The 26,008-nt window shown below is 39.1% G+C and overlaps 6 protein-coding genes and 1 non-coding gene across 9 annotated transcripts; 3 read left to right on the top strand and 4 right to left on the bottom strand.

The window, feature by feature from the left end:
* Window positions 1–228: 228 nt before the first annotated feature.
* ND-B17.2 (NADH dehydrogenase (ubiquinone) B17.2 subunit) lies at window positions 229–1,979 on the bottom strand. The gene is made up of 3 exons (XM_022845281.2): window positions 1,704–1,979; window positions 1,340–1,407; window positions 229–1,092 (listed from the first exon to the last, which is right to left on the bottom strand). The coding sequence occupies exons 1-3, from the start codon at window positions 1,825–1,827 to the stop codon at window positions 883–885; spliced, it is 402 nt and encodes a 133-aa protein (XP_022701016.1). The 5' UTR covers window positions 1,828–1,979; the 3' UTR covers window positions 229–882.
* A 3,203-nt stretch (window positions 1,980–5,182) lies between these two features.
* Vha55 (V-type proton ATPase subunit Vha55) lies at window positions 5,183–8,295 on the bottom strand. The gene has a single exon (XM_022845279.2). It carries the CDS (start codon window positions 8,081–8,083, stop codon window positions 6,545–6,547), a length of 1,539 nt encoding a protein of 512 aa, XP_022701014.1. The 5' UTR covers window positions 8,084–8,295; the 3' UTR covers window positions 5,183–6,544.
* Window positions 8,296–8,429: 134 nt separating this feature from the next.
* On the top strand, window positions 8,430–11,018 carry LOC111267197 (PAT complex subunit Asterix). Its single transcript, XM_022845282.2, has 4 exons — window positions 8,430–8,655; window positions 9,734–9,836; window positions 10,198–10,295; window positions 10,734–11,018. The coding sequence occupies exons 1-4, from the start codon at window positions 8,615–8,617 to the stop codon at window positions 10,804–10,806; spliced, it is 315 nt and encodes a 104-aa protein (XP_022701017.1). The 5' UTR covers window positions 8,430–8,614; the 3' UTR covers window positions 10,807–11,018.
* A 501-nt stretch (window positions 11,019–11,519) lies between these two features.
* On the bottom strand, window positions 11,520–13,438 carry LOC111267195 (pre-mRNA-splicing factor ISY1 homolog). 2 transcript variants are annotated; one of them, XM_022845280.2, is made up of 3 exons: window positions 12,915–13,438; window positions 12,244–12,729; window positions 11,520–12,027 (listed from the first exon to the last, which is right to left on the bottom strand). In XM_022845280.2, the coding sequence occupies exons 2-3, from the start codon at window positions 12,723–12,725 to the stop codon at window positions 11,637–11,639; spliced, it is 873 nt and encodes a 290-aa protein (XP_022701015.2). In that variant the 5' UTR covers window positions 12,726–12,729; window positions 12,915–13,438; the 3' UTR covers window positions 11,520–11,636. The 2 variants fall into 2 exon arrangements, with proteins under 2 accessions (XP_022701015.2, XP_086827352.1); XM_086971226.1 differs by having other exon boundaries at window positions 12,244–13,437.
* Window positions 13,439–13,916: 478 nt separating this feature from the next.
* MED24 (mediator complex subunit 24) lies at window positions 13,917–18,502 on the top strand. Its single transcript, XM_022845278.2, has 2 exons — window positions 13,917–14,169; window positions 15,597–18,502. Exons 1-2 carry the CDS (start codon window positions 14,061–14,063, stop codon window positions 18,389–18,391), a joined length of 2,904 nt encoding a protein of 967 aa, XP_022701013.1. The 5' UTR covers window positions 13,917–14,060; the 3' UTR covers window positions 18,392–18,502.
* A 1,179-nt stretch (window positions 18,503–19,681) lies between these two features.
* On the bottom strand, window positions 19,682–19,788 carry LOC147752575 (small nucleolar RNA U13). The gene has a single exon (XR_015313703.1). It is a non-coding gene; the product is annotated as a small nucleolar RNA U13 (small nucleolar RNA).
* A 490-nt stretch (window positions 19,789–20,278) lies between these two features.
* Window positions 20,279–25,862, top strand: LOC111267201 (tRNA:m(4)X modification enzyme TRM13 homolog). Of its 2 annotated transcripts, XM_022845288.2 has the most exons (10): window positions 20,279–20,736; window positions 21,321–21,423; window positions 21,568–21,608; window positions 22,079–22,160; window positions 22,394–22,502; window positions 23,181–23,313; window positions 23,789–23,939; window positions 24,075–24,279; window positions 24,850–24,993; window positions 25,389–25,862. In XM_022845288.2, the coding sequence occupies exons 1-10, from the start codon at window positions 20,600–20,602 to the stop codon at window positions 25,832–25,834; spliced, it is 1,551 nt and encodes a 516-aa protein (XP_022701023.1). In that variant the 5' UTR covers window positions 20,279–20,599; the 3' UTR covers window positions 25,835–25,862. The 2 variants fall into 2 exon arrangements, with proteins under 2 accessions (XP_022701023.1, XP_022701024.1); XM_022845289.2 differs by lacking the exon at window positions 21,321–21,423 and having other exon boundaries at window positions 20,675–20,736.
* Window positions 25,863–26,008: the final 146 nt, after the last annotated feature.

Raw genomic sequence — 26,008 nt, 5'->3', positions numbered from 1 at the left:
ACTGTAATATAACAGACATTTATGCTTTTGCAAATCAATGAATATATGAAAGTTATATATTGACAAATATTTATCAAACGATCCAACACCATCCGAAAAACTAACGACCTGAGTTAAATGGACGACCACAGTTGTTGACAGAATGATAACGTTCATAACGATCATAATTGAAAAAATTGAGTATATGAACGACAAGCCAAATCATAGAAATGATATCTCATAGCAATATTGATGTTGTGGCAGGTTGTGATGTTTATTTTTCTACTGTTCTAGTTGTTGTCGTGATGACATACGTTACATCAACATAATAACAAATAGATGAATCCTTTAATAATGTGACTATTGCTATACTAGGGAATATCAATTGATCTTTGTCGTTTGCTCCACTTGCGGAGAGCTACAATAATAAAATATACGAGTGAGTTAGACGCAAAAAAGGTAAAGCACTAAAGACCATAATGATGATTGTTCTAGTAATCGATGTATAGGAAAACAACAGCGGGTAAGCAATCACCTTTCTGAGTCAGTATATTTGAAATGACATCGGGTGTACGAGAACAACGGCGGTATTTGCTAACGAGACTGAAACCGACTGAACTCATTTATCATCGAAATAAATTCCTCGTATACTTCTCTACAAGTATGTGTGGTATTTATTTTTACCGTTATGCTTACAATAATAATTATCAACTAGCTACGCCACTTTATATAATTATACATTAACAACGAGCCTTTATATTTTTTCCTTTCTAAAACGTTTTCAGATGGTGTCTTTTCTTTTCGAGTAGAACAAATTCACTTGGCTCAAGCTACGTATTTCATTCACTGATAACTGCCTTAGGATTATATTGATTGCTTTTTCCTTAAATGGGTCTTCTACGTTTACTTCTGGCCAGGCTTCCAGGGGTGGATCTTTTGAGGCACTGTGTCATATGGCATGTAGGCACGCTGGGTGCCAGTAAAATTTTCCTGATGTCCACTGAGCCATTTGTATTGCGGGTACTTTTCGATAGTTGGGGGCTTGTCTGTTATATAGTGCATCCATCGGTGCCATTCTGCAGGAATCTGCGAACCGTCATAATCCATTTTCACCTAAGAAGTTAAAAAGCGAAATAACCGCAACAAATGAATCTTGTTCCAGTTCCAATATCTTTCCAATACGATTATTGTAATTACAAAGTTTGCATCAAATTGTCTCTCTAGTGATCCTTTCAGTTTCCTTCCTACTATGTGTAAAAATATCGACTTGTCCGATCTAAATGTAGATCAACCAACTTGTCATGTCTTACTTGAAACAGCTGTGATTTTTTTACTTGCATAGGATAAACAAGAAACTCACCTTATCTGCATATTCCACCCAACGGTTGCGGCCCATAAAATACTCGTTATTCTCGTAGTACTTGTTGCCTGTACCGAGTTTACAAAGCACAGTCATGTAGTTGTTTGCAATGGGTAAAACGTCCCACTAAGCGTAAAACTGGCCGCTGTTTGTTTAAACACAGAAATTCTTAAAGGTTGAACGGAATACATAAGAGATATTATTATAGCTACACTGATGTTTATTCTCTAAATCGCTGCATATATTATAATTAACGATGAAGAAACGTACATCTCCTTACCATTTAGTGGAAACATGCATACATATAACTCTATGATAAAACAACAGAACAGTTGAAACAAGATTATAAAATATGATCTCTTACCGAAAGCATCGGTTCCGACCAGTGTTCCTGTTTTCAGTTCATCCTGTCGGTACATTTTAAACAACGAACTTTTCCAACCGCCATTCTCTTTTACAATAGCAAAAAATTTCTGAATTTTATTCATCGTAGAATGTGTCGTTTGACCTCACCACATCCAGCACAGACGTCTTTTGCAAAATTTGCTTCGGTCGGAGTTGGATCGCATGTGTTTATAAATACAAGCTCGTGTCCAACAATCAGATCATCAACACCCATGCTGCAGACACGGGAGAGAACATAGATGCATTCAGCCTTAGGGTAAGCCCGCGCTTGGCTACCTCCCGTAAATTCACCGGAACTCACCAGAAACAATTCAAATAAAACGAAAAAAAAAGCGCAGAAAGATCTCTATTATTAATATTAACAATAGAAAACTGGACTATATCATAAGTGGACCATAAAATGTGCTCTTATTTTCTAAATAGCTCTGGTGACCTACGCGTATTCAAACACGTGATTACGTAAGACGAATAAAGAACGTTATTCATAGTTAAATATTATATAATAGGTGAAGTTTTTGAATTTATAGGGTTAATAATAAGATAGGAGTCGTAGGCAATTGAGGATTAGCCGACTAGCTATAGAATCCTATGTACTTATCCGTTTTGAACCCGGTAACCGTATCATCGTACCATCAAAACATTGGTAACAATTCGATTTCGTCTTCACAATCGAACAAGAAGCGTTAAATTTTTTTTCTCTCGAATTGTGACAAGGTAACATGCGTATTATTCCCATGGTTAATTTCGTTTTTCCATAATCACCTAAACCACTGATGAGTGCTTCAGTCAAGGTTTTGCGGAAGGTCATTTCTCTCGGCTCTTGAACTAGCTCCACGAGAAGTAGTATAAGCTTGGTAGAAATTTCTCCCAGGCTTTTGCTATGTGTGCTACTCACAGCCAAGGCCATTTTCGCGAGAGCGGTGTGCAAAAGCCGATGCTTCGGCAGAATTGCAAAAAAGGAGATCGGCCACTGCACGAATGGTGCGTTTACCTAAATTATTGGGTTCTAGGTGGCCGAAAACTAAAAAGCTAGCTCTATAAAGCGGCGAATCCTACGGCTAAATATATAATCGCGTATCAAATTAGATGTAAAACACTGTGCTTTCTCTGCTGTAGACAAGTTAAGCCGCATGTAAGTGTCATGAAGAGACGTCAAGAAAAAGAAAGTTTGAGAGAACGAGAATATTCAGAACACCAAATTCTGGGATCTAAGGCGGACGCAGGAAATTTGCACTGTTATTATTGCTTTTTTTCCTACCTAATAACATTAATTATCGTGATAACAATCATTCATTAATTTTTAATCTTAATACCATTGATGCACCATATTTGCAGAGGTTTACTTCTACGCGGACAAGCAGCAAAGAAATAGTCTTAGAGATCCCTCCAAAGCGGAGACCCGCTTCCTTGTGGAGCCTATAAAAACTCGTCATATTTTCAAGATCCCCTGTCAGAGAGACACTTTCTCCCGCCAGTTAGTCATTTATTGAGTCTCTCGTGTTAATCAGCCAAACGTCGGGAATCGGGAAGACGAAATCATTCCTGGCCGGTCCAACAGTGAAGCATCGTGCAGCGCGTCTTGTGGCTACGTGGCGATCCCTTCAACGGCTAGGAGACAGGTTTTTTGAATCAGTATTGGCAAATCCTGCAAATCCTTTGATTTCGCTTCCTCTATATAGATAGCTACTCTACCATGAGTACATTTGCTAGCAGGGAGATGTATATGTATATACATGGCGGCAGCTGGAAATGAACATAAACTCTATTTTATTCAAAGAATTTATATCGCAACAATATAAACCTAGTCAGATGTGTAAACTAGATTTCAAGCTGTAGAGCTGCTTGTAGATACATGTATATATATATATATATGCAAGTGCTTCTGACCTCAGCCAGCAGCAGTGCGCTAATGACGCCGATGTTTCCTGTATATTGCATAAAACGTTCTGGGCTCTTAGTTTATATTGCTCCAATATTTTTTGCTCGTAGAGTTACTGAGTCCGTTCTATTAAATAATATTGCGCGAAGCAAATTTTTTAACGCACAACTGAGGATCATTACCTAACTATGATCAGCAAAAGTTCCCTGGATTATTTCAAGTTATATATTCTAGTTGAACGAAATTGGCCGGTACTAGCTTCACAGTGCAAAAACCCCACGTCAAATTATCGTCAGTAGCTGTCTATTCATGTTTCTAGAAGTGGCGTAGATTGTTTTTTATAAACAACATTGCAAAAGGCTATTGTCAGTATCTTTTTACGGTTGATGTTGGCTGCTTGTACATAATAATCGATAACAAAAACGAAACGAATCATATGATTACTATCAATTGATTACTAATAAATACTAGTAATTCAAATAAAAATAATAAAACAATGGGGCATATGTACTGCATGTCGATGTAAATAAGTACACCAACCAACGTTTTTTTAACACCTTTGTCGTTGTTCTTCGCTTCTGTTCATTGTGCTTATGGAGTACCTTTTCATCCATCGGTTTCCATATAATCAATTACTCATCATGTTTATTACCATTATTATCATATGTTGTCATCGCCTCATTGCATCGTGTTATCATTTTGATCTTAGTAATTGCTAATTACTATCGATTACTAGTACAAGCTTTGGAATTATTTTCGTATCTGTTTTGAATAGTAAAATGTTAACTTCGATATGATCCTACTTCTTAAAACGGAACCAAGCAGCCATATCATGTCCTTGTAATTATGGTTATATGAACAACGTTGCAATGATTGAATAATTTATACATTATTTTATCATATAATCATATTGTTATGACTCCTTCGTCCAGCTACATCAAATAAAGCGACGCCTCTTTTTCGTTTGTTTATGATGATAGTTGTAACCCGCCAATTTTTGCAATTCAAGTAAATCCTCAAAATACAATAACCAGATAGACCACTAAACAAGTATCTCACTTATGATAATACTGACATATGCATCATATCTCAGCTATTTTACCTATGAAAAGTTTTCCTTTCTCACACCCTGTAAAGGGTCAACATAGACACCACCGTATTTTTCTGCCAGTAAGACTGACTGTCATAGGCTCAAGACTAATTTTACGGATAAACCTTTTACGGCACAATTATTTACTAGTGTTAATTACTGGTAACATAATCAGTTTGATTTGCGTTTGTCAATCTCTATTGTAGACCTAACGGTGCTCAATCGCACGTTTCATATGGCGTAACGTTATTTCATAGATTCTTGCCATAGACAGGAAAAATTTCTAAGAGCTAAAGATACACGACATTATCGATAAAATACTTCCAAGTGTTTTTCACCATAAGATTATTATAATATTTGCGTGGTAATATTAAGAACTTCCAGTTATGTCTAGATTATTAAAATTATTACCGTTACAAGCTAGAAGCCGTGACAATGACATGCGTATAGAAACGAAGTAACCAAATGATCAGTTTCGCCAACATTTTTGAGCATTCCTCGTATATTTGATTTTAAACACGAAAAAAACAGAACCATTTTTTTATTTAATAATAATTAGCATGCGCTGCGCCACCATTTTTTCATTTAATAATAATTAGCATGTGCTGCGCCTTGTTCATTTTCCATCTGTTCACTTCATTACTTGTCCTTCGTAGAGTTTGTTCCGTCATCTATTATTCATAATTATCATGTCATGTTGCTGTTATATAGATATATATTCACGCCAGACGCACGACTAACTATAAAATAATGCCGCAATACATGCCTACGACCTGTCTTTGCGCGAATTTCTTTTCACGAGGAGTCGAGTTGTGAATTTTGCCAAATCCAATTTCGACCAACTATAAACTCGTTCGAACTATCACACGCACACATCCGTAACATGAACAATAAACAATATTGTATCCACCTTTTGAGTTTTATGTTGGTTTGTTTTGCGTTCTTTAAAAGTCTTCTTTGTGAATTTATTTTCGCTACAGTTGACTATATATGCAACACAACTTTGGAAAAACCCGCAGATGACCTGGTTGGCAGCGGCGACGACTAACCATCATGCCAGTTTGTCAGTCGACTAAAATTTAAGGATCCAACATGCCTTTCTTCTCGGTCTGCATCTCGTCTATCTCTAGTGGCCGTTGTTTTGGAATGATAGGGAAAAGCTGGCTTTACTCAATACGGGTCTGTTCGGCTTTTATACTTTTCAGAATATGATTAGCAGCCCCCCAATTTTTTTTATTTGTTAAATGGAGTTCTGGGGCGGTTACGTGACTAACTGGGATGCGGACCTGATTTCCAATTGATCTGTTTCTGAGCCGCAATCAATGTCATTCACCCATTATCAGCATCGTCGTTGTCGTTGTTCTTCGCGCAATGTGTGTGTTATTATCACAAACAACATGAATGAACAACCCGCTCATCCTATAATTTGACTCTGCAGCAACTATCGGTAGGATCCTTTACCTTCTGCTTTTTTATAAATTATAATACCCTAACTAATAGATAACATTCCATTCCCTGCGCTCTAAGCTTGCTTCATCGATGGCCTTTGACTTCTGGTTCGCGCCCCCTGTCTGTCAGCACTTTCGCTCTAACAGACACAGACACGCTCTCTCTACTTCTGTGCTCTCATCGCATTGGGCAATACGATGATCAGTGAGCCAAGAATATGACTCCTTCCTTCATTTTTGTCGCGGCTAAAAAAAAACTCAGCAAACTCAGTCTTCGACATTGATGAAAACGTTGAGAAGATCTTGCGTAATTCGACCGTCCTCTCTGAAGGTACATATCTTCCACCCTATAACCGTTAACAGGCGGTGTAGTGGTCGATCGGTTAATGGCCGGGCGCGGGGGAAGAACCAGCGGTTGCAGCTCCGGTAACCTTGGCCTCGGCACGAGGGTAAAACTCGGCAAGCAATGAATGCTGGATACGCTTAAGCATCTCCTTGGGGAAGATTCGAAGCAGGTTCCAGCCGATGTCGAGAGATTCAAAGATGGTACGATTTTCGTAGCGGCCCTGCGAGATAAAGTTCTTTTCGAACTTGCCTAGGAACTCAAGATAGAGCATGTCCTCAGGGCTGAGGGCTTCCTCACCGACGACGGCCTTCATGGCGTGGACGTCTTTGCCGATAGCATAGCAAGCGTACAACTGATTAGAGACGTCGGCATGATCCTTACGGGTGAAGCCTTCTCCAATGGCAGATTTCATCAAACGTGAAAGTGACGGCAGTACGTTGATGGGTGGGTAAACCTGACGGTTGTGTAGCTGTCGATCAACGTAAATCTGTCCCTCTGTAATGTACCCTGTTAAATCAGGAATCGGATGAGTGATATCGTCGTTGGGCATAGTCAGAATAGGGATCTGGGTAATTGATCCATTTCGACCTTCGACTCGTCCTGCACGTTCATAGATTGTAGCCAAATCCGTGTACATATAACCAGGGAAACCCCGACGTCCGGGCACTTCTTCACGGGCAGCTGACACCTCCCGAAGCGCCTCAGCGTACGAGGACATGTCAGTAAGAATGACAAGTACGTGCTTCTCGCACTGGTACGCTAGGAACTCAGCGGTGGTTAGCGCAAGTCGTGGGGTAATAATTCTTTCGATAGTTGGATCATTGGCGAGGTTAAGGAAAAGACATACATTGTCCATAGAGCCGTTCTCTTCGAAGTCCTGTTTGAAGAATCGAGCCGTTTCCATGTTCACACCCATAGCGGCGAACACAATGGCGAAATTGTCCTCGGTAGAATTGTCCATAACGGACTTTGCGGCTTGCGGCCGTTTTACGAGGCCACCCTGTCGACAAATCTGAGCGGCGATATCGTTGTGCGGCAAACCAGCAGCTGAGAAGATTGGAATCTTCTGGCCACGAGCAATCGAATTCATTACGTCAATAGCAGAGATACCAGTTTGGATCATTTCCTCTGGGTAAATTCGCGACCAAGGGTTGATCGGCTGACCCTGAATATCAAGAAAATCTTCTGCAAGTACGGGCGGACCCTTATCAATGGGCTTACCGGATCCATTAAAGACACGCCCCAGCATATCCTCTGACACAGGAATACGCAGGATATCACCAGTAAATTCACATACTGTATTTTTAGCATCGATGCCAGATGTGCCTTCGAACACCTGCACGACGGCGCGATCTCCTGACACTTCAAGCACTTGACCTGTGCGAGGCGTGCCATCGGCCAGTACGAGCTGTACAATTTCGGCAAATTTGGGGAACTTGACCTGATCGAGGATGACCAATGGTCCGTTTACACCGCATACTGTCTTGTAGATCATGCGCGGCTGCGAGATATAATCCCGGGTGACGGCCATTTCATGTTCACGAAACGCCTCTAATCGATTTAGAACCTTCGCCATTCTAAGTTTAAAACGGGAACGCTATTCCTAAGGGACAGAGATATACCTTGCGAAAGCCTTGGACACCGACTGTACTTCACCGGGACAAAAAATACAGCGCAGGAGTAGCGATATTTGACGCACTCACGCAGTGAACGAACTGAACGTACCACCCACAGGATCCAGTTAACGATGGGTCTTGTGACTTTTGATCACCTGACAGTACTGCCAAGATGGCGCGCGCTCGGGGGCGCTGCTAGCTAGCTAGTTGCACGTGACTGGTAGGCTGATTCAGTCACGAGTCAGGGAATCAAAAGCCTATGTACGATACCCCCATACTTATTAACCAAATACATCTAAACCATATTAATTTATTATAAGTGCGAAATAACAAAATATATCAGTTCATGCACTCATGCTAGGGAATTATATCCCTAGCAGCCGACATCTAGGGAAAGTTAGTAAGAGACGATTCTTGTTGACGACATTGCTTGATTTTAACGTAAGTGTAAATACGAGATTTTAATGCGTGTGCCTAAATAGATCGAAAAAATGCCCGAAAACTCACCGGTTCGCCATGACAAAATCATCAGGTAAACCTGTTTTTTTTTTGTTTGAACGGCTGGCTAAAGCGAGGTAATTGTTCATTCGGAAATAAAAATATTATTGCTAGCCTATCTGCCTGTCAACATGCTTGTCGCAATTAGGAAGGTGTTGCAAATCGAACATGTTTGTGTAAGATATAGTGCTGTAGCCGTACGACGAATATCACTGTAAATGTTCACCATGGTAATTTAAACTCGAGCAAAATTCGTCAAAACAATCATCAACAATTCCCATGTTCTGATTATTGTTGTGTTCTGAAAAAAAGCATTCGAAAAGAAAAGCAGAGAATAGGGATAGAACATACGACCAGATTTATGAAGTGGAAACTATGTACTATGTACTTAAAGCACTCCTATTCGCCCGGATGGACAAACGCATTCACATTTTTATATAATAATAGAATGCATCAAAATTTGTTGTAATTTGTAGATACATAGCTTACAATTTCGTGCTTGCATTGTATTGAGTGTATTATATTATATTTTATATATTATTTGTATTTGGACTTTTTAGCTTAATAGATTAGGGATTAGCAACCTGATCGCGCAAGTTTATGCATACGAAGTTATCGAAACGTCTGCACCATACACTGCGAAACAGTTAATATACGGCATCAATCTAATAGCTTGTAGATGTGCAATTCTTTCGCCGTCAGTTAGAATTAACTACGATTTTTATCATTTGTAAATTCGCCAAATGCATCTATTTTGAATTGACAATGTGATTCCGTTTGTCAACCTTAAAATTTCGTTGTGCTAAGTCGGTATCAGCATACATTGAGTGGCTGTGACAAAACCTTTTCGATTTGAAATTCGATTTGAAACTCAATGGTTTGTTCAAAACAATTTTGTTGCAAATATTTTCCAGTCAACTAATACAAATTGTAATAACTTTAGTAAGGCATTGCAGCTTCGTATAGATTCAGTAAACGTGCTGGGCTTAAGGTTTAACTCACGTGAATATATGCGCAGCATTTTGTAGATAAATCCTAAAAAGAAGCATAGGCCCGAAGAGAATTGGACTGGATTAACATATTATTTCTTGCATTGTTCTGTCATCCAACAGATATAAGCCACCCCCCCTTGCTGCTCCAGGCGTTAACGACGCTACATCTGACTACATGAACGTCCTTGGCATTATCTTCTCCATGATGGGTCTCATGATGAAGGTGCAGTACGAATCAATTCTAGCTATGATCTGTTGTGCTTGTACAATTATTGCTATTGGCAAAAGAGTGCAACCAAAAACTTGTGTCATTGTCTTTAGCTATCAAAACTGATATCCGTTTGAGTTCTGAAACTTAATGTTGTGATATCAAATATAGGAAAATCCAATTGCATTGGCTTGCATTGATAATGGAAGTCACTACAAAGAACACGAGGCTTAAGGAAAAACATTCCAGATTTTCTGTAATCTGAAGTTCCGCAAATCTCACCTTTTCTCAACTCTTAAATAAAAGTGATTCTCACCAAGATTCGACCGTTTATTTATTTTCTTCAGACAAGTTCTTTATTTCCTTTGAATTCCAGATGAAGTGGTGCTCATGGATTGCGCTATTATGTTCAAGCGTTACGTACGCTAATTCACGTGTCAACGATGATGGCAAACAACTTTTCAGTAGCTTTATGTAAATACCACTATTACACAGTATTTGAGATACTGCATTCGCAGACTTGACTGTTCGGAATCCTAACACGATGCTCTGACATTCTAACACAAGTTTTGAAAGAAATAAGAAATGGGGAAAGCAGTATTACATTCACTTAAAAGCTATTTGTAATTTTAAACATGTTACTATATGCAGATCGTTCATGAAACTATCTAACGAAAACATCTATCAAATTACGTCTGTTGCAGGTGGGTGCGTTTTGTAATGACTCGAACAAAAAAATACAATCAGAAAGCGACGTAAAATTGAAATAGTCATAATGTATAATGTACATAAATGTAGCATTTTTAGCGAAAATTAATTTCAATTATCAGTCAAAACAAAAATAAAGCTGAATGTAAAGTTTTTAATATATATAATTACGATATCGTATATGGTTCTCTTTCGAAATTTCAGGTTGTCAATTTCGGCTGTCGTGATGACATATCTACAGAATCCACAGCCCATGACATTGCCCTGGTCTCTTTAGTCAGATTCCTTGCCTTATCTATTTGTCGGTTTAATTTAATCAGTGTAGCATTTTAGCTGCAAGTATATTTACCATCGCACATACTTTGTAACTGGTACTTGTGCATATCCAATCGTGCAATATCCGACTGCCGCCCTCGTATAAGTGCTGACTAGATGTGTGATAATTAATATTGTAAATAAATCCATATAAACTGTTTTATACTGAAAAAATACTTAGTGTTCTTTGTCTATTTTTTATAATATACAATAATACAATGTTTCAGTATTTTTAGAGCAGTTTCTTTCTATTTAGTTCGGAAACAGAAAAAAAAATTAAAGAGAGCTAAATATTCTACACGTTTTGTGTCCAATTTTTTAAAGTATTGTGCCCATTTTGTGTACTGCAAAGACGCATGAAATGTTGATTCAGTCTCGAATTAGTATGGAACAATCGGTTAAAAAATAATCCAAGCGCGACACCGACTCCCATGCATAAAGCATCGTAGGCGCTGCTTGTGTTCCCCAAATGTTTACACATTAAAAACGATTATGATATAGACGATATAGAGATACCAACAGATGTGGTTCCGCCATGTATCCCAATCTGATACAACAGAGCATATGGGCTAAAAATTAATAATTTTACAAGTTATTAACGGTCATTAGGTATAACCAACGCTGATACGAGATAGGGGCAAACAACCTAAAGTGATTTTCAAAAATACATTGTCACATATTTATACAAAAAAAATCTAATTTATTTACATACTTGCTATATTACGAATTTAGTACAATTCATGATACATACACTTTGTCACAGCGTATTTCATTAACCGGAAAATAGGTCGTTTAGCCAATTTTGTCCTTATTTACAGGAATTTTTTCGATACCAAGCATTGTCTTGACATGGAATTCCTCTTTTGCTAAATCTGCGCTCACGTATTTTTCAAGTAGTTTCTGTTTTTTTCGTATCACTAATGCTGCTTCTACTTCTTTCTGTGATGGTACTGCAACGTGAGCGACGTACGACCTTTTGGGTTCACTAGACGTTTTGCCACGATCGTTTCCGTTCTGATCAGACGTGGCCCCGCTGCCAGTCTCCATGAGTTCTGTAATCTCCGGTTCTAAAACCTTTTCGTTGATTTGAGCTGCCTTAACTTCTTTCTCAATCTTGGCCTGGGCAGCCTGCTCCGCTTCGTCTTCGAACGGTCTGAGGATGCCGTCATCTTCGTCAAGATAGCTGACAATTTGTGATAAAAAGAGCAAAATGAAAGGTCGTTGATACACTGTTCCATATTACTTTTGCTACCTTAGATACTATTGTAGGCACGAAAGCTTTTGATAATCGAGGCAAAAGGAAAATTTTTTAAAACAGATGCATTTCAGAAAAAACAAACATTTTAAATTTCTTTTTGGCTAAATTTCAGCTTAATGAAATTTAGGCACGGTTGCTTACCCGTAGTAATCCGGATCGATATGCTTCATCAACTCGCCTCGGGTTTTTCTCGGCGGCGGTGGTGCTTCCGATTCAAATAATTCCCTAACTCCTGGAAGATCTTTGGCTGCACCGAAGTATTTGTATCCTCGATTTCCTGGCACTTCTTTGCCTTCTGTATCTAATATTTTTGGACCTATTTTCGAATAATCTGTACCACCAAGTTCCTTTATTCTATCCTCCCAGTGGCCCTTTTCCCGAAGAAGCTTATTAATTTCATCATTCAGGTCACGTATCCGATGTTCACCGAGACCAGCGTTCTGAATTTGAGCTACTTTACGCGAGATCTCGGAGATAATTTGCCGGCGCCATTTCTCCGCCTGCTTTATATCGTAACACGACGACGCCAAAAACGGTCGGCGTTCTTCGTTTTTCTCACCGCCGAGTTGTGCAGCTCGCCAACGGGCCAACGTTGTCATGGCTTTTTCCGCGTTGCGAGCCATATCTCTGTCGATTTTTTTTTACTGATTATTTGCTACTTTACCTGTTCTGCAGTTCATTCACTCAATGCGCCACTTTTTGATAAATAGTCCTCGACACTATTCCGACTAAATGATAGCCTGAGTTACAACAGTGACTCTTGTAACAATAACGAGAAGTATCAAAAAAAAAACTGTCACATGTGAACTCACATCGGCGCATTGACGGTCACCCATCCAACTCTGGCTGAAAGAACATATCAGACGATTTGGAACGCCGGATAGTTTACAATGCGAACGGCACGAACGATGATAATCCTGATCATTGTGATGACAATGTAAACAACGTTTAGGGAAGACCCTAGGAGCTAGGCGGAGGCGTTGGGAATCAATCCGACCATGAGCTCCGCTAGGAGGCGTGTGATACAACGTACTTAGCTGTCCGGAACCCGTTACACTGCATGGTATCTATATAGGACAATTTTCGTTGAACTAAACATAGAATCAGTTTTTCTGATAGAAAAAACTGCGTTCATGACGGATAGATATATTTCAAAATTACAAATTATATAGCTTTTTTTTTATCTAATGAAAAAGAGTGATCTTAATGTATACAGTGTTAATGTAGGTCAATATCTCCCCGGTTTAATTTTGTTTATAGGTAATTTTACCTATAACGATTGTGCTAACGATGAAACAATAAATCGAATTATTACTGTATCACAAAGGAAGGCCTAATAAACGGATTTGTCATTTCGAATTACCCCTTTACCTTGGAGAAGACCTAAAATGAACCGCATATTTTATAAACAAAATTTGCAGCTGCATTTGTTAGCAATATCTGCCAAATTTGTAGAAATCATGTGACGACTTTTCAGTATGTGGGAACCTAGGAAAGACTGAAAAGCACCACAGTAATTTATGACCCTAAAAATGTTTATAGTGATAAATTCCGCCAGGGGGCGTATGGAGTGCGCTGCAATCTTATAAAAAGAGTTGATAGTCCACATGGCCACCCGCCATCAATAAACATTTAGTAGAATTATATATATAATAAACAGTCGAACATTTGGGTTATATGGAAATGAAGAAATAGCAGGACAATACAAAAATATGCATATGTAATACACAGGTACACAATAGGTTTACGACAGCAATTCAAGTTGTTGTTTAGTGATTGGAGAAACAGTTCGTCTGCTAACTAGCCATAGCGGCGAATTGTCAACAGACGAAAGAGCCCGGTGCCGCGGTACTGCAACTAAGGTGCAGTATTAATTCTATCTCAGTGAGTGCTGACAGAATCTTCGGAGTTAGGAGGGTGCCTTGCATAGCTTTTCCGTTTTTGGCCAAGTGGCAAAAATGGACACGTCAAAAACGAGCTCGATCAAAAGCCTCCTAATGCAGGCCTGGCGGGAGAGGTGGAGCGATGTCTTGTGGGGTATTAATATTAAAAACGTCCTTCCTAGGGGTGAGTACGAGAAAGGCAACGACAAGACTTTAGATTGTCGATTAGCTATATCTTAGATACACTGACCAATTCTTTTGCAGCTTTAAATAATGCTAAACGTGCTACAACGCGCGCAAACACCTAAATCTGATTCTGATTTTGCCGCATAACAAAATGCGATACATTTAAGTGCGCAATAAATACGGTTCCATTAAGAAAATAACCTGGTCAGCCTCTGTTCCGGCATAAATTTGAACGAAATGACAGGTTTATACGACGCTGATGGGGTACTTACATTAGCACTCCACCTATTTATTGGACGCTGAAGTGAGGCCTTTTTTGTGTAGCTTGAAACGAAAGCTTAGTTCCTGACATATAAATAACTATATCTTATTATATTTTTGTGCTACTAGTCACACCAAAATCATGTATAATTAATCAGTCATATTTTGTTCACTTTTGGCAGGTAAAAGGTCAAATGCAAGTATATTAGGTATTTGCACACATTAAAATCACTAAAGCAGTAAGTCGTCTTGTATCTACATATTACGCTTTAATAATAATTGCAACTTCGTGCCGCAAATTGTATTGGGCTCTGGTTCGTTTGTCACCATTGTTGTCAGCAGTAAACGGCGCGGTAGCTTTTACAAGTGTCTTATGATTATCTTCTACATTACTTGAATTGTTTAATATTACTGTTTTACTGGCTCACATTATATACAAGATAATGAATCACGAAGATGCAGAATTAGAATAATATTTATTATTCTAATTCTGCATCTTCGTGATTAATTATCTTGTATATAATGTGAGCCAGTAAAACAGTAATATTAAAAAATTCAAGTTTATATTTTGTTGCATTCACTGACCTCGCAAAGGTCTTGCCGCCACAAAGCAAAATTTGACGGCTTGTTCTTTGGATCGAAGTCTGTGTTATATGCAGATTAAAATGAACATGGGTTGTCTACTTTTATAAAATGTATAGCCTCGTTTAAATAAGCTCCTATTAAGAGTAGAAATTAGTAGTAGTATAATTTGCTATGGCTTATGATTATGGAGAAATATTTGTTATTAATAAACATCATATAAATAATACCTAAAAATATACAATAGTAAGGTCAACATTATATTAACACATCATAATATTATGCGATTTCGATGCGATATGGATTTCCCAGACAGTTATAAACATCTATTCCATCTCTAACAAACATATCTGTTCCAATCAACTTAATAGTTGAGCTACTATTACGAATTAATTTGTTCATTTTTAGTGCGCAAGATGCAGCGAGACAAAAAGTATTATCGATGAGTTTAGTCTTAAATATATCCTTGTTATTCTCCCCATAACATCTAAGTAGCGCCATCCGCGCATGACTTCCCTGGTCGGGATAATCCCGAAAAACATGTGTTATGCATGCCTATACTAATTTGCAGTCATTTTTCAGGTGTTTCTGGAGACGTGTATGATTTAGCTGACTGTATTCTACAGCAAGCCTTGGTAGGGCCCGGCCCGAACGAGTTGTTTATGTCGTATCTCACGCACTGCCTGTCTTCGCAGGTTATATCATACGGAGCCACGTTTTCATCAGTGGCGCGGTTCGACGCGCTACACAAGGCGCAATGTTTACAGTCGCTCTTGGACCTTGTCGTTGGTATGGAACAGCGGGTCGTATGTCCAGGCAACGAAGAGGAATGTATTGCGTTGTGCAAATCGACTGTAAGCATTGCGCTGTGGCTATACAACTGCATGTTATACGCAGCTGCCAAACAGGAACCGGCATACGTTCAGATACTCGAGATGAGCGCATCGTCATTGGCTTTCTTTAGTCAAAACACATTTCTCAAGGCCCTCCTGTACATTGGTCGCTGTGAGGAAAAAGGAGCGTATCAGTCACTCCTCGAACGGCATGCTGAGGCTCAGCAGAAACTGGCGGGGGTTCAGGGAGCTGCTCGAGAGACTATCGACGTCGCCTTATCACTTGTGAATCGGCTTGACGAGATGAACAGGATTCCGTCGGAACAAAGCCCACGGAAGCCTAGTGCTGTGATTGGCCTCGTAGCCAACGTCACAGTCGAGGCAATTTTAAACCCATGCAATTCTGCTAACAATGTCGCCGACGCCCTGCAGTTAACGCGGAAACTGTTGAACATCCCCGGGCCCGTCTTCTACTCGGAAATTATTCGTTCGTGTGTAATGGGCTTATCAGATAGCATATACATATCGGATAGCAGCCAACAGATTAATAACCTACGATGGTCCGAATTCACGTTTCTCAAGTTACCTGTAATTCTTGAAAAGGTTGGCAAGAATGATCTCGATCTCTTGAAGGGTATCGACATGGTCCTTTCCTGTAAGTCTCTGCTAGATGCCGCTGACGAGAAATGCAATATCGACTGTATGGGCCTAATCGTCAACGAATTGAGCAAAGTAAATGTAATTGGCGAAGCGGATGCGCAAGAAATACGGTCGAAGCGACAGTCAAGGCATAAGAGTGATGGACCTAAAGAGGGCCCGTCACCTGCACCAATTTTGATCTTGAAAGCGGAGCCGACTCTACAAAATGTCCTAGGCATGCTTGACAACGGCTGCAATCCCGAAGCACTATTATCTGTGCTGACCCAAATGCTTCGCGAGTCGAAATTCGAGTTAATTGTGTCTGCTGCTGTTGGTACAGGTAAACTGAATATTTTAGTGCAAAAATTGATAAATATCAATAATCAGAATAACGCGTTCGTCACCGAAAGCGGAGAAACTCGAGCCATCCTATTCGATATTACCTTTCTAATGTTGTGCCATATTGCGCAGACCTTCGGTGTAGACTCAGTCGTAAGGGAAGAGACAAAAGACTCCGTTTTTGCGCAGTGGGTACCCGACTGTCTAGTGCATCCGAACCGGTACACATGCCCAACAAAATTTCTTTCCAAGGCAAATCCCGAAAAGGTGGAGCTTCTTCTGCACCAGATGTTGAGCGCTGGTGAGAAGAATGAACCGTTAGATTTTCGAACAACACACCAACAATGGTCAGATCTGCTTTACGATGTGCCAGCTGCAGTGAAGGAGATTCTCAAAGGCTGGCAAGAGGAAACACTCGCAACGCACATGGTAAAATCGATTATGCAGCAGATCAAGTCGAAAATGTGCTTCCCAGCCGTCTGTATTAGCGCTTGGCTCAGCTGTCATATTAACATACTCCACTGTAATGACCAACTAAAGCCGAAGAACGTCATGTTAATATATGGCTTGCCGAACGTCGATGACAGCTCAGGCGTACTTGACTACTACAAGTACGCCCACGAAATGATGGTGTCGATTGTAAAGAAGATGATGTACTACTTTGTTAGCCAGAAAGGTCAGAAAAATACGAGCGCACTTGTAGAGAAAACGCCTCTATGGACAGCTGTGGAGGAGATTTTCGACAATGTGCATTCAGGCGCTTGGATTGATATTACGACGATTAATAGTCTTAACGGTATCTTAGATACGGTAGGACCGGTTTGGTTCTGTGACGCACTAATACGCCACGCGTTGAAGTACCAACATCAGGACGATTTAAATTGCGCAATTGAGCTCGCGTACGGATTGTTTCAAATTGACGTACAGTTGTGCGCTTTGGCACTTCTTACCAACGTTCTGCCTAACTACTTATTATGGGAGAGCAAGCAGGATTTTCTTACCGAGCCAAAGGGATCGGCGCTTGCGAAGCTCGTCACCCTAACAACAATAACCGCGCTGACTCTGCGCCGAAATTGTGGCACCAACGGAAGTTCAGATCTGCGCAAGACGTACGCGGTGTGGGAGATGAAACTGCAGGAGTCGCTGCTAAATCATTCGAAATCGAAAAACAAGAATCGTCGCATGAACACCGATTTGGAAAGTCTTGAGGATACGCCGTATGCTCTACAGTTTCATAATAATGAGGATTCTCTAGAACCATTGGATCGTGCTATTGCTGAACTTTTTCGCCTACTATATTCAATCGCTACCGAGCCCGTGATCAGCCAGCGGTCATTCTTCCCGTTGGAACTATTTCGTCAATTTGTGACGTGCGGCGACCCGATCGTTGCTTCGCAAGTACTGCAGTTCTTGCCGTTGGGCTTTATCTCACAGCTTGTCCGCGCTATGCCGCAGTCATTAAGTCCGAGTCTAGTTCTCGCACTCTCTTCATTCACAACTCCCAGGACCCGTAAAGTTGTTGCGAGAGCAATTTGTCAATTACAAATTACACAAGCTATGAGTTAAAACGCAACGAATTTGACATTACTGGCCAACAAAAAGGTCTGTACATATGTAATATATTATGTAAATCCCATAGACCATAAATAAATTTTTATTTGGTGTGTAGTCCGGTTAGATTTCTGTGTATTTTCTCACTTCTTTTTAAGTAATATAAAGTTGCCGATAGTACTAATTATAATAAACTCTTCTCCATACGCACAAAAAATATTCGAACGGTATATTCGTATCACACTTCAATTGCACGTTGAATTTAACTCCCTGCGATCTACTCAGTAGTTTGGCTGTCATAAAAAGCGACTCTTTGTTGGCTGTGTGCGGCAATGTAAAAACGCCTGTGGCAACGCGGTGATCGAGATTTTTTTTGAATTGAGGTAAAAGCTTTCGACTATATTGATCATGTCAATCCACCGAGGCCGCTGACTTTGGCTTAGAGTTGATCCCAAAGAAGTACAAATCAAAAGCATTAACAGTTCGAAAACCAATGAAATATTTTACGCGCTGTACGTAACGATACGAAATACACTTGAAAATGTTCGTTCGACCATTTCACGTTGTGCGTAAAAAAGAGTAACTATCGATGTTTAGGCTATTAATCCAGGTGTCAAATATAGCAGATTATAGTAATGATTGTGCATAATAAACTAAATTCTCCAAAATAAAGATATAATATACTGATATTTGGTTCGATCGACAATTGTCGAGAAAATATGGAATGCAATTCAGGGTTAGCTCGATGAAACCAGTGTTCAGAAGTTTTTCAAATGAACGTGCTAGCTGTATTATATATCGAGAAGCCGAGCCATCCGCCGATTCAACTACAAATATATCTAATCGAGTTGATAGTCTCTATAAAAATGTTCGCCAAAGCCTATCCTTGTCGTCAGAACAAAATGTTCTAATTTAATGATAATATCCTACCCTGTTCAGGCTGATAGATATTTTGATACTAAAAATCATTTTTACAAAACTTTTCCTCTGTAAATAAAAATCTCGCTTGTATAATTTTTTCCCCAATAACAGCTTCATTTTCAGGATTTTGTAAGACACCAATGGTTTATAGTCGACAGTACACAACTTTCTTCACACAGGTCGTGTAGCTTGCCGATAATCAGAAAGGAATGGGTGATTTCTAAAGAACGAACACAGGTGAATATCTACAATAGAGCAAGTTGTTTAAAAGCTGTTCACTGACCAGTCACCATTGAAAACATGTAGTCTATAATTATACATGCATTTAAACAATCTTTAGCCCCGTAGCCCAGGACGATGACCCCTCATTATTCGACCAGCAAGAATCAGGCGGGTCCCGTGCGAATGCGTAACAAGGTTATAGCGTCACACGTGTCACCATGGAAGGTATGACTCCCGACTCATCATGCTTCTGAACTGGTCAGAAGGATCATGACACGTGCAATGACGCCGGCATGTAGTCGATTAGATGCATTAGCTAGAGCAGCTCATGAGCAAATGATAAATTTTTCGAACTCTACGTTCTATCTAAGCATAAATGAAACTTAATTCTATCCTATCACGCTATATTTTTCTAAATATCAGATTATATAACAAATGTGATACTGATAGTTGAAGCTGGCGAGTGCAAACAGTTATTTATGTTAAATTTGGATCACAGATACAGAGTAGAGTGCTCAAGTCAATATGTATTGGCGCTATAGGGGCAACAAAGTAATATTTCCTAAAAAAATTGCTTTTCTACAAATAGAATCCACCACCTCGGTTTATTGTCACTGATGAGAGCTAGCGAGCCTAATTAACTAATATCGATTCAATTTCTTCCCAACAGGCGCAATTGACATCGAGGAAGGCCTGTTAATAATTCAATCATTGCCCTCCTTCACGGCACTTTCATTTGTTTACGAGGGCACGTGGCGAGCAGCCGATTCGAACGCAACTGAGCAGCCGGTAAACATGGACCAAAAGCTTCGCAAAGCGCCGAAACATTACAAAGATCTCAACATCCCTGCTCTAAAAAATACCTGCAAAGACGTTTTTACACCGATGCGGTTGAATAAGAGTGCAGTGTGGTGTACTCTGTGTACTTCTGACATTCCAAAAGAAAATTGACTTAGTCTTGGTTTTCTGGAACATCAGAAGGTCAGGGTGGTATATTTAAAAAGGTGTTTTTGGAATCTCACGTCGTCCCTAAAATGAAATTTTAGAAGAAAGTTACTTGTTATTGAAAAATATATTGATATGCTAGGCGGAGTACCATCCAAGCACACGCTTGCTTCTAATGAAAGCATCAGCAAACGTCAAGCTAAGAAAATGCAAAAGGAGCTTGAAAAAAATCGGAAGAAAGAACAGATGCTGTTAGCAGATCCTCATTTTAAGTGAGTTGTCTGTAACTTTTATTATTATTATTATTATTGCAATTATTCTATGGGTATATGTGAGTAACGTGTGTGATTCCGTAAACTTGTTGGACTTCCCTTGAGGCTTGTTCGTTTTTGCAGAAGCTAAGTACGAATATAACACGATAACAGATTGGATGGAAAATAAATTGCGACGATTTACGTCAACATATTTCTTTAGTTAATTTCAACAGTTAATTCAATTTCTTTAGTATTTCAATGAATTCAAAAATAAAATTCGTTCTGTAAATCCGTTGTTTAGTGAAACTCGTTTAGTGCTATAGGACTAAAATGGCGATTACTTTCAAATAGTTACTTTCATCTTAATATTGTGAGTGCATGAACGAATTAGAGACCAAATATATTGTATAAAACAACATTAGGTCTTACAGATGCTATTAACAACTACGATGTATTTATAGTGTAGGTTGTTTAAAGAAAGCAGTGAGGTGTCGGACTAGACAGCTCGCAATTGACCTATTTTCCAGTCCTTTTATGACTGTCTAAGACCGTCGGGCAGTTATATTTTATTCTAGGGAAAGAAATGTTTAATTATTTTTTAGGCAATGCCAGTTCGTCGTGGTGAAAAAAAACCGTTTATGCCGGCAACGCGCAATCAAGGGCTGTGATTATTGCGGCGAGCATCTGATGACCTCGGATCAAAGGGCAGTTAGTCGTACAAATAAGTTCTGTTTTGCTAGAATTCGAATGCTACCCTACATGACCTTAAGTGTTATTTATTAAAGCATTCATACGAGTTATTCCTAAATCACGAATGTAAAATTTATGCAAACTTTACTGAACCCACAGGGCGATTACGCTCGGATGCCATGCCCACTGGATCCATCACAGTAAGTCGCTTCCTAGTCATTTAAGGTTCCTTGTCAACGAAACTATCAATAAACGTACGTTTTGACGGACATATTTTTGATTCACCGACTTTCTTTAGGGTGGCACGAGAAGCTTATTAAAAACATAAAACTGTTTCCCCACGTACTCATAGGTAAGCTATACATGAATGAAACGTCAATAAGTCTGTTTAGTAGCAGACAGGCTTGTTTTTTTAATGGAACTAAAATCTCCTAAGATAGTTTGCTTTATTTCATAATATTCTTTCATTTAGACGTTTACGGCAAAACGATTTGAGAAAACGTCGTGCTTGGTACACAGTCATGCATAACTTATATTATAAACACATTTAAATCACATGAACAGTAAGAATAAGAGAATTACATATACAATCTAATATGGTTCTAATATGAAGTTTCTGCAAAGGACGTTAAGTATGTTTAAGGTTTGTTTCGCTGTTCTGTTTATTCAGTTCGTGCTACGAGCATCTGTTAAACGCCCACATCAAAAAGTGCAATGCCCGCGAAAAACCACTACCCCCATACCTTGTAAAGGTAAGAAACGTGACAGTGACATAATATAAGACACCCGGTGAGAGTGTCTTATGTCACTGTCACGTTACCGAGTTGCTCAACGCTTTGCATTTTCATTAACCTGGTAGCATACATATCAATTTGCCATAATGTTCATCCATGTATATATATATGGGTATGTGTGAATGAACAGGCCACTATTTTAAAAATGACCATAGCCAGCTCACGTGATTGCTTTTGTTCGCTCATTGCAGAATATCAATGGAGAGGACGTGCCATCACCCGAAGAGAAAATATCTGTGCATACTGTTTCTGATGAAGAACTCCAGGCTCTCATACAACGTATTGAATCAATTTATGAAAGTAAGCTACATAACATCGTATACAGCATCGAACTGCAAACTGTTTTCGTTTTTTTTACTTTTGATGGACCTATATGGGCTTTTAACGCAAACCTAGCGCCTTAGGTACAGCTCAAGCTGAAGACAATTTCATGTCGAAAAACTGTGCGATAAACAGTCGGTAGAAAGATGTTGCTTGGTCTGTTACATTTAAACGCGATTTCCACGGTTATTCTTCTAGTTGATTTTTAGAAAATACACTGACACCATTCATGACGCCCGGCATGTTAAGTCTTCAATGTTTTCTTTGCTTCCGCCAATTTAGATGAAGTTTAAACAGCAATACAAAGAATAGAAAAAAATGCATGAGACAGTTTATGCAGTAGATGCTTGCCTTATTTCTTTAAGATGTTCCGACTTTGTTCATATTCTCGTGTGTTTCTTATCTACGCTTTGTCCGTGTTATTGTCTAGGATTTATGACGCTTTTATCAAGAGAATCGTAGGAGCTAAAATTTACTTTCAGAACATGATAGCAATTAGATGCGTATATTTATTTTTGGGCTCTTGGGAACGGACCTAGTGTAGTGGTTAAAATAATATCGATTAAGTGTCCGAGATTGTTGTTGAGTTTATCGAAGGATTCAATCTACTTAAGCCATCTTATTCGCTGATGTCCTTTTGATACGCCTCGTTCCCAGGTTCTGTATCACACGTGATGCAATACGAAAGCACATGCCATTTATTAATAGTGGAGGAACTTACCAAATTTAAGGATTGTACCACATTAGAAAAACATCTTCGCCAGCAGGGGCACCTCATCCAATTGCTATGGTTAGTAGTTCCCTGAATTTGCTGTTCTAATCGAATTCGAAAGACAGTCGGAAGGGACTATATATATATATATATATATAAATTTCTATTATAATGGTATTCGTAAATGGTATAATAAAAGCCTTCTTATAAATAAGAATGTTGCTTAAATGAGTGAGTAAGACAGTAAGAAATGCGGTGCTTATAAACCTAATAAATTTCCCCAGGGGAGACAAACATTTTTTTCAAGCTTGTTATCTATCATAAAGCTATCCATAAATATCTGTAATTTATACTGAATTAAAACCGGTAAACAGAAAAAGGCACAATAAGTATGTTCAATATTGATAAAGCACTCTAATTTATTTTCTTGGTAGCTCTTTTATACATTCATTTAGCAAAAGCATATTTGACCTTAAAATTAAAACATATTTTCCCTCCTACTTCCAAATGTCACTACAAACAAATCCTCTTTCGATCAATTTCTGCTGTTTAGTGACAAAGGATTAATAACAGAAGGCCACATATTTGTGGAATTCGGCGCGGGGCGCGGACAGCTGGCCACGTGGGTGATGCGAGCTCTTGGAGACAAAGCCGTACGGAAAAGCGCGTTTGTCCTCGTTGACAGGGATTCTCAAAGATATAAGGTATCCAGTCTTCGATGATCTTTTGTTTATGGAAGCTTGACCTCCATACTCGATGAACTATAATATAAACCCGTTCGCTAGGCATGTATGGTTTTTGCGTAGTTGAGTCTGCATATTTTTCTGTTTCGTTTTAAGGCCGACAACCGCTTTATTGATGAGTGGGGACCATTCATTCATCGAATTCGTGCTGACATTCGTCATTTGTGTATCGAGCGTCTCGAACCATTCAAAGTGCATAAGGACCGTGTTGTGGGATTCTGCAAGCATCTCTGTGGGGTTGCTATCGATCTTGCGCTTCGATGCATTACCAGCACTATTGGGTACAATAAACTGCCTAAAGGTGTGACAATATATATTACTTACTGAATATATATGAAGGTCACCACATTTGCTTGATTCTATAACCAGTGAATACAGTAATAACGAGGTTCTTATTTAATCCAATAATTCGAACAAAATATTCTTTGATTAAAAAACACTGTTTTGAAAGTAGTGGTCAACTTACTTATTATTATTAGTTCCCTCGTAGGCGTGCCCACCAGCCACTTTCGTTCTCAATGTTATCCAACTGCTAAACTAAGTGTTTCGCACCTTACATCTAGTATTTACGCCGACGGGTAACTCCCAGCATAAAACGGAGTCTGCCTACACCAGTTTTTGAATTTAGACCACCTTATATGTTCCTAAGTTTAGTAGGTAAACCGCATTGATTATTTCTGACTACAACGAATCACTTCATTATTATTTTTCTGCATACGTCGCCGTAATAATGAGCTACATCTGGTTGGACATGAATATTATCTGACAAAAAGATATTTGGAAAAGAGTTAGAAGAATGCAGACTTCACTGCCGGGAAGAACAACTTTTTTGGGATATGCATGCCCATTTATCATCTTCGCATATTTCCAGGTCTGGTAATGGCAGTGTGTTGTCACCACCGTTGTGAATGGCGCTGGTATACAGGAAAAAGTTGGCTCGAAGGCTTAGGGATAAGCGAAAGAGAATTTCAATTGCTAGCGTCCATAGCAGGTTGGGCTACCTGTGGAAACGAGTGTAAGTGCAACCTTTTGGTAGTCGTACCATCGAATAATTTAAAGCGAATAATTTTAATAATAACAAATTTCAGTTGTGTACCTATTCGTGATGCATATTTTAACTGATTCTGAGGTTAGACTAATTCTCAAGTTTCCTTTTTACTTGCTCTATTACTGCTGATTCGAGTTCGTTTGGTTTCTATAGACAACGAATCAGGTAGTCTTCAAAAATATTTAGAATCAAGTTTTTGAGATAACTTACCTATAATACTTATCGTATTTTTAGAAAAATATGTTGTTTTACTTTTTTTTAATAGATATATATATAATTTTTGTCGGAGTTCAAGCTATTTCATATTAACATTTAGAAAGTGATATCCTAAGCCGCGTGTGCAACGCCTGAATTGCTTCCAGCTCGTTCAACCAAGAATCGCTGTGGTCGGAAAACTGAAGATCTTTCAGGCAAAAACGGAACGGCGAAAGCTCAAGTCAAAGCTAAAAAAACACTCTTTCCTGACAAAAACGGGGAAAGATCACTTATTGCGAGCATCATTGAACCAACGAAGTCTGAGGCCAGTGAAACGGCCAACTGTGGGCTCATGAGGCCTAAAGAGCTTGATAAAAAGGGGCACATATCTTCTGATGTAGACCAAGAAAAATCTGGACGCTATCAAGCCATGGGTTTGAGTTCAGATCGGCGCACGGAAATTGGTTATAAGGTTAAAGCCATACTGGACGAAGGTCGATTGAAATATCTTCGCTCTGTGGGAATGATTGCCGACCGAGTTAACTTTATTTCAAAGATCTATACACCAGAAAACTTTGCGATTGTCGCAACGGGTCCTACGGCACCCCAATAAAGACGAACTTAATTATTGAGCAAACTTATTAATATTTTTTTGCTTGTTGTCTGCAAACTTATAATTTCAATTTGTTATTATTTCAATTTGTGTTAGATTTGTTCTACAAAAGGGTTATTTGAATTTTTTTTTAATCGGTATGGGAACTAACACTTAAGGTTGTTGTAACCGCTG

Source organism: Varroa jacobsoni, unplaced genomic scaffold (genome assembly GCF_002532875.2).
Source record: "Varroa jacobsoni isolate VJ856 unplaced genomic scaffold, vjacob_1.0 scaffold_1156, whole genome shotgun sequence".
In the NCBI taxonomy this organism is placed as follows: Eukaryota; Metazoa; Arthropoda; class Arachnida; order Mesostigmata; family Varroidae; genus Varroa; species Varroa jacobsoni.
This window is presented reverse-complemented; position numbering and strand designations above follow the sequence as displayed.